The sequence below is a fragment of the Agelaius phoeniceus genome, chromosome Z, assembly GCF_051311805.1.
Source record: "Agelaius phoeniceus isolate bAgePho1 chromosome Z, bAgePho1.hap1, whole genome shotgun sequence".
NCBI lineage: Eukaryota > Metazoa > Chordata > Aves > Passeriformes > Icteridae > Agelaius > Agelaius phoeniceus.
The window spans coordinates 81,259,824-81,267,642 of record NC_135303.1 but is presented as its reverse complement, the minus strand read 5'-3'; the positions used below and the strand labels follow the sequence as shown (position 1 = coordinate 81,267,642).

Here is a 7,819-nt window from a genome sequence, read left to right as displayed (position 1 = left end):
CAAATGTTTATTCAGAAGAAATACTTTTATTCAGGAGAAATACTTTTATTCAGAAGAAATACAAAAAAGCATTGCTAAAATTTAAAAGATACAATGCCAGTAATTTTTCAATGAGTAACACTTTAAAAGTTCATTTTAACACCCTGCAGCAATCACATTATATTTGATTTGAACAAGCAATGAATAGAGTTTTAGCCATAAATATATTTCTTTCTTTTCATTATTTAATGTATCATATGACCAATTTAGTCAGTCTTATTGATACAGAATTGCACTGCCTATACAAATTAACACTAAGAATTTGGAAGAACTATGTAGTTGTGTAGGTATCTGTCTGCCCACTCAATTCTCTGGCATATCACTAATTTAATGCAGACAGCCTCTTGAATGCTACTGAAAAATAAATAATCCATTAGCAGTGACAGTCAAATAGTCACACATATTCATTGCACTTAATATGCATGGTCATGTTTTATATTTGGGTGCTGCAGCTGATGTTTACACATAAAATTGTTATTTGATGCCTGGATGCTGGTTGAATAGGAAATAGATAGGAGAAATAGCAAATAGAAAGAGAAAGCCAAGTTGCATATAGCTTTTCAATATACTATCAGTGATTTTACATACAGTACAAAATAGCTTATAGCCACTATCTCATAATTTTATGTTTGATATCCCCATTGCATTATGCCTCCTTTGAGATTTACTGTATTTTGAAGCAGCAATAAAAGACACTTTTAGAAGATAGAATCTCAGCTTCACTGAACGTGAGACCAAAAGTCACTGACTTAACAGAGCCAGCATTTTTTATGTTTATAAACTAAACTGTCTGTTGCACAGTGTACCTGACTTCCCTTCAGCGTTGTACAAGACTCATTCATCAAAAGGAGCTGCTTCCACTGATACAGCCACATCGGTTGTTACAGGTTTTTGACTAATTTGCACTGCAGCAAAAGCAATGGAAATTCTACTTTTTGCACACACTCACCCTCTTTATTGGGAGCTTACTGCAAATGTCTTTTGATTCCAGTGACTTCTGATGCATAAGGGTAAAGTGATATTTATCATTATGAGTTACCTGTTGACTTTGCTTTTATTTGCTACTTGGTCATTCAGACAACCGCATCAAAAATGAACTTTAGGAATAAATTTTATTTCTGCAATGGATAAGCATGGAAATACTTGAGTTCTGTACTCTTTCTTAGCCAAATCTAGTAGTAAACTACAATACTTTGAAAAAAAGGGCATTATCAAAATAGAGTGATAAATATACCTATATATTTAGTCTAGAAGTAATTTCCAAACTGTTTATCATCAGTTTATAGCTTATAATATCTATATTACTATGGTGACAACTTATCTTCAAACTAAACAGAAATTAAATCTTAACCTAAATGTTCTGAGTATATTTTGAGCAACACTACAGCATAAAGTAGAACACTATAATCTAAAGTAGACTTCAGAAAAATCTTAGAGAATGATATTCTATCATTAGTACGACATGGAAAAACAGACTTTTGAAATAATGGAACATGGCTGCATATGTCAGTGTAGCTAACACTATTGCAGTTGGAATGGCAGGTCAGTGATGTATTGTCTTCTCTGATGCCCACTTTTGAATTCTTCTTTTCACAACAGGATGTTGTCATAATTTTTTTTTTTATCAGAATACTGTTCTACCCAGAGTGGCTGTCTTTGATGCTTAATAGATAAAAGCCAGAGTAAAACCTGTTGCCACCTGGTTTCCTCTAGACCCTTCACAGATGTGAACTGGCCTCTTTGGGAATAGATAATTAAAGATGTATTTCTACGTGGACTGTAAGAAATGTGGAAAGGAAGTGAAAAATTATAACCCTAACTTTTGCTTATATTCCCTCAATTTTAAATGCTGAGATAAATGGGAATACAAAGCATTGAAGGACAAAAGGCTGAAATCCCAAAAAATGTTAATTGTACATTTAAAAAAGACACCAATTAACTTGCAATCATCATTTGTGATTCTTCTTGCTTTCACAAGTGGGATTCCAAACTGGAGTTTGATCTTCCATGAAGTTGTTATTTCAAGAGCATGCAGCATCAGAGTCATTATCATAGATGCAATCTGAAATGGAAATAAAATGCAAAACTATTAATATTGTATAGTACTTCAACACAAAGATAAAGTTATTTATTGTAATTGAATATAAATGAAGTATTGTTCGAAATATTCAACATACCGTCACCAATGTCGTCATAAATCTCTCCATCACTGTAAGTTAAAAATGACAAACAGTATATTTAAAAGTTGAGACATCAGAAATTAATGTATTAAAATTAATGTATTAAAAAATACAGCATGGTGCAGGCAATCTATCAAATAATTAACTTCCTAATACAACCTTTGTGGTAACAGAACAATGGTGAGTAAGATGGTCAGGTCAAAATATTTTCAGGGAAGAGTAGACTTTGATACATTTCTTTCTAACATGAAAGGTTGCCTTATTAAAAGTTGGTTTTATTCATTGGATTTTTACATAGATATTCTCATAGAGTTATTTCCATAAAGAAATTAAATACTTAATTCTTTTTTAAAAAATTAGTTACCAGAGAAATTGAACTAAAAAACCCAATCACTATGCCCTTTAAATTATTTTTGTTTCTTTACTCAGAAATTACATAATAGTTTTGGAGGTGCTACTTTTTAGGTAATGAATTTAGATAATGTCTATTAAAAATACATGCTCCATGAGTAGGAATTTTCAAATATATGACTTAGATACATGGACAGGCTCATGAAAGACAGTAAAACTGTTTATACATATAATTCAAATATGTGTGTGAGCGTTAATTGCCTCTAAATTCTAAATGTGGCAATTCTAAAAATGACATCTGATTTGATATTTAAGGGTCTAATATGAAAAGCCTCTTGAAGGAAATGGAGAGGCTTTGTCTGACAAGAGTTTTGGATTAGAACCAAAATGCTGAGCTCCATGCAATTACTTGTAACAATATTGAGCCAAATCTCTATCTCCCTAAGACTGAAGTACAAACAAACCTGAAGAAAATTTGGTCCATTTTAATTAAACATTTGAAAAAGGCATCAATACACCTAAGAACATTAACTTGCTGTTCAGTAATAGAGTCTAGTACCAATAATGCTTAATTTATGTGATTTTTTTCAAGGTTTAACTAGGGTTTATGGTTAAGCAATGAGGAATGAAGCTCTGGTAAATTTCCTGCATGTATGTATATGATTAATTTTTACAAACCTTAACTCCTTAAAAATAATTCAACTTTCAAGTTTAGAATGATAGACTAAAATAATTATATTTCATTTTTTTTACTAGACCATTTAGAACAAAATTAAGTGTTACAACAAATTTTTCAAAATGATCACTTTACACTTACTTCTGAACTAAATTACTTCTCAGAACGTAGCCATCTGTAAAAATGAAATATAGATGTATTCAAGTTAAATTGAAATACTCATTATTACCTCTGTTGCTAGCAATAATGAAATGCAATTTTTCTCTTTTATATACTTCAGACAGAAAGACATAATAGATGGAAAACAATGTAGAGTGGGCACCCAGTTGATGAAGATTTTGCTAGGTGCAATATTTTGCTTATTCTTATTTGCCTACTTAAATAGTAATAGAGGTTATGCAAGATTAGGTTTTCATCTTCTATTTCAGTTTCTTGGTTGCATAAGAGAGATGTGAAACAACAGTTATTAACAAAAACTATAGCACAAAATCAGTATAGTAATAACAACATAATAATATTTGCAGTAATATTAACTAACAGAAATATTTAGAGTTTCATACAAGAAAAAAAATATGTATTTCAGGATGTGTACTCCAATTAAATATTCTGTGTAACTGTGTATGTGTATGTGTAACTGTTTAAAATTTAAACTGTAACATTAATAAGACCAATAATGGAAATACCTTAGAAAAGCTGACTATTATTCTATTATGGTGCATTACTAATGAAATCAGATAAAATTACACATACTCTTTTTTAATGTATATAATTTCTTTCAAAAAATACTTCCTGTCTTTGGTGAAAGATATCTACTGAAATAATCTTCAATTGGTATAATGAATACAAAAAAAGAGAGAGCTAGAACAGTAATTACATGTTTATAGGTAAACACTAGTAAGCTGGTAAGAAATTAGGAGAGTTCTAAAGAATAAATGTGATCTTGTCTTGTATTTAAAATTACTAAGCAGATTTCCTTCTTTTAATCATTAGCAGTGTCTATTCAGGATATCTTAGCTCAGTTGTCTTTCCCCACTTTTTATTTTCTGGAATAAAGACATAGAAATTGATTTTTTGATTTTTTTTTAAAAATCATTGTCTTTTCAAAATTCTTTATAGGACAGTCCAATATTTTCCATGATTTTTGAAGTCTCCAGGAAATAATTCAAAATCATTTGGCTAATCTAAGCTTCTCTGCTTGTTCATATAATTTTCTCAAGTGAAATACATGAAAGCAAAGTTTCTTTGCTCATAGTCATGGTATACAAACACAGTGTTCTTGGAAGTCATGTGCATGTGAGAGCTTCTACCATTGCAAAGCATTATCTAGGTTCTTCTGATGATTACTAGCCCTCAAATATGTGGGAGATACAAGCCCTACTGGTCTGACACTCTTTCAGATTTACTAATCTAAAGTTACATGTCCAAAGTTTCAGTTTCTAAATAATTTATTTTTTATGGTGCTTCCAAATAAGGAAGAAGCCAGCAGGCTGGAACACTCCATGTTGATTACATAGCAAGCACTGAAAGTTATAACACATTGTGCCAGCTGCTCACTGACAATGTAAAGGGAGCTCAGAGAGGTCAAAAATTAAACTTCGGGCCACTGAAGTCTATTTATGTCCTAATGATTTGGCAAAATCTACAAAGCTGAATTGAAAGCTTTTGTGTATTTCAATATGTGTGAGTTCAGACCAAGAAGGAATTTGAGATGTAGACGAAAATCAGTTCCTTGTTTCACTTCTGACATTTCAAATAATTTCATAACATTTAAAATAAGCCATAGCAGAGTATGTTCCTAAGATCATCAACCCTTGCTTAAAGAGGTGAGAACACATTGAAATATAAATTGTGGTTTTGTTTAATTGTTGGCTTGAAACTATGGAAGGGCTTCATAAGTTGATGATTAAATCAAAGAATTAATGTGCAAGAAAATAAAAAAAACTATCTTTAGTTGTGGATTTTCAGTCTACCTGGCCTTCAGAAGGTAAAATCATAGCTTTAAGATTCGAGGAACTAGAACAACTAGAGCAAATAAACAAAACTGTCATGGACTTAACTAAAGTAGGATTCAAACTTTGCTAAATAATGTGTAAATTGACTGGGATCTATTCAGAGGTTTTCAGGGAGGATATTTTTATTTGTTTTGCTCTTTTTTGCATAGCAAAGCAGTAGCTCTTGTCATTATTTGAAAGGCTTTGAAGACTATGAGAGGAAAACAGCCAGCATGAACTACTTTCTACTTTGTTATTAGCTCGATTCAAAAAATGTGGCTTTGAAAGCTGTTTTTTTTGGGAAGTGGCTCTACCAGTGCAATCCATATTTTGAAAAACATATGTGTTGTTATGCAAGAAATTCTTCCTCTCCCTGCAGGCCTGCCAGGAAGAAGGCTGTACTCCAGACTGTAACAGTTGAGTACAGGAGGGAAAAAATAAAAGGAAGGTGGCTGAATCCTCTTCAGAGGTTTATAGCATTGGACTGTCTTCTACATAGGGCAGAGGTAAAAAAGAAAGGTGAGCAGGAGGATGCTGCTACTTTGAAAGCAGGCTGTTCCAGAACAAAGTGAATTTTCACTAGGAGATTTGGAAAGTGTTGTAACAGAAGCTCATTAAGAAATTGAAACCATCAGGACATGGTTTCGGACTTCTCCAAAAATTCAAAAATTTCTGCCAGTGCAAACCCTGGCCAAGGATTTCAAAGAAACACTGAAAGGCCTCGTGCAGCTCCCAGAACAAGCAGACATGCCAGCAAGGACATATGCCTTGGATTAGCTGGGAGCTGGGGGGAAGACTCCAAAGCAATGTTCCCCCCAGCCTGTTGAAAAGATTAAACTGCATCTCTTCCAAAGTAAGAATATTGTTATTGATTTTCTCTTGGCTGCAATCAATGGGCGAGTGCTATCCAGAGGTGCAGCAAGGACTTTACTTTTACTAGATTTAGTGGGCTATCATAGCTACTCTCCTTTTGGCATAGGGGGAGAGACAGAAGCAAGAAAAACATCTGCTGATCATAGCTGCAAAGGAAAACTTTTCCACAAAAAATGGTCCTTTTATTCTAATACTTAGTATATCTTGTCCATAGGAAGTGGTTTGGATTTTTTTAAGGCAAGCCAGTGTTAAAACACAGTAATGAGATAACAACAATCTGCCTCTTGTCAACCACCAGGCAAGGTAAACCTCAGTAAACCAGGGAAGAGAGGTTTTACACATCCTACTCAACCACTCTCTGACAATTTGATATGTACAACAGTTTTTAAACAAAACTTACATTTTCCTTCTTCATTCCTGCAGAGGACCTTGGTATCATCTGTACTTTCAATAATGTCAAGAGATTCCCCTGGTTTAATTTGCAAGTCTTTATATCCCCATCTTTTCTGCGATAAATCCTGGACGGTGGTTGTAGAGTAAAGAACTTTTATTTCACCATCAAACTGAAAAGGAGAAAAAACATCCCCAAAACATGGTTAAAACCCATTAATGCTTTTCCATTAATATTGCCATTAATAGTTATTTAGTAATAAATAAAATTTATTACTAAAGTTTTGGAAATTAACAAATATTTGTATATGCTGCAATATGTGTACGTGCCCATACTTGCCATTTAGACTTAGAGATGCTCAGATCACTATTTATTCATGTAGTAATACTTTCCCTTTCAAAAGCAAGTTATGGGGAACAAAATAGAAGACACTATACAGATACTTTGTTTTTATATTTTATATAAAGAAAACACTTTGAACAAAACTTACTTTGAACTTTTTTCTGAACTCTTTCTCTTCTTTTTCCATCTTCTTGAGCTTTTGTGCATCTTTTTCATCTGACTTAGGTTTTCCAAAGCTTCCTGATTTTGATGAACTAAAACAAGAGGTAAAACAAAATTAGAAACATATCAGAGGCATTGGCATGCTTTCTGATAATTTTGATGAAAATGCATTTTTCTTCATGTGTCTTTATCAAATTGCTCTAAAAAATTAATAGTGAGAATACAATACAGACTTGACTTCAAAATAAGTTAAAAAGTTGGCGCTGTCTTTCCTACTTCTCTCTGATATCTGTACAGCTATCACATAAGTGAATATCAAAAATTAATTTTAAGTATCCATCTCCTAAGACACTTTAGAATCTCTCAGTAAGGAGCAGTTTTTGTGAAGACTGTGCACCTTTGGGCAATAAGCTGAATTACATGTCACACTCCGGCTGTGGAGGCAGCTGGAACATCTTAGCCTCGTGTGTGCTAGTCCTGTGTGCCTGCAGACTTTGCTACACCAGGGAATCTGCATTACGTGGTCTGTTTCAAGTTCTGTTGTTTTTTGCACATCCCTGGTAGCACTGACTTTTGCCAAAGACCGTGGAAGGGTTTCATGCCCTAACTGCCCTTTCTGATGATGCACCTGGGAATGTAAAGGCAGACTCTACTTTTTGATCCTTGCTGATCTTGGCAAAATGACAGTTTCATTGATGATGTATGTGTGTGTCTGACCTACCCTAGATTTAGCTTAGAAGGACCACATATTTTCCTTTGGATACACAGTCCAAAGAGATCTCTCTCTTTTTGTATCCCCAGACTACATTATTGT

At 33.3% G+C, this 7,819-nt stretch overlaps 1 protein-coding gene across 2 annotated transcripts in view; it reads right to left on the bottom strand.

Moving 5' to 3' along the window:
- Positions 1–1,132: 1,132 nt before the first annotated feature.
- FYB1 (FYN binding protein 1) overlaps positions 1,133–7,819 on the bottom strand; it is a 43,885-nt gene continuing 37,198 nt past the window's right edge. For both annotated transcript variants that reach the window (XM_054652618.2, XM_054652619.2), the window contains 5 exons: positions 6,992–7,097; positions 6,511–6,673; positions 3,388–3,421; positions 2,217–2,248; positions 1,133–2,101 (listed from right to left, as the gene is read on the bottom strand). In XM_054652618.2, coding sequence (XP_054508593.2) covers positions 2,061–2,101; positions 2,217–2,248; positions 3,388–3,421; positions 6,511–6,673; positions 6,992–7,097 — 376 coding nt within the window. In that variant the 3' untranslated portion in view covers positions 1,133–2,060. The remainder of the gene's footprint in view (positions 2,102–2,216; positions 2,249–3,387; positions 3,422–6,510; positions 6,674–6,991; positions 7,098–7,819) is intronic.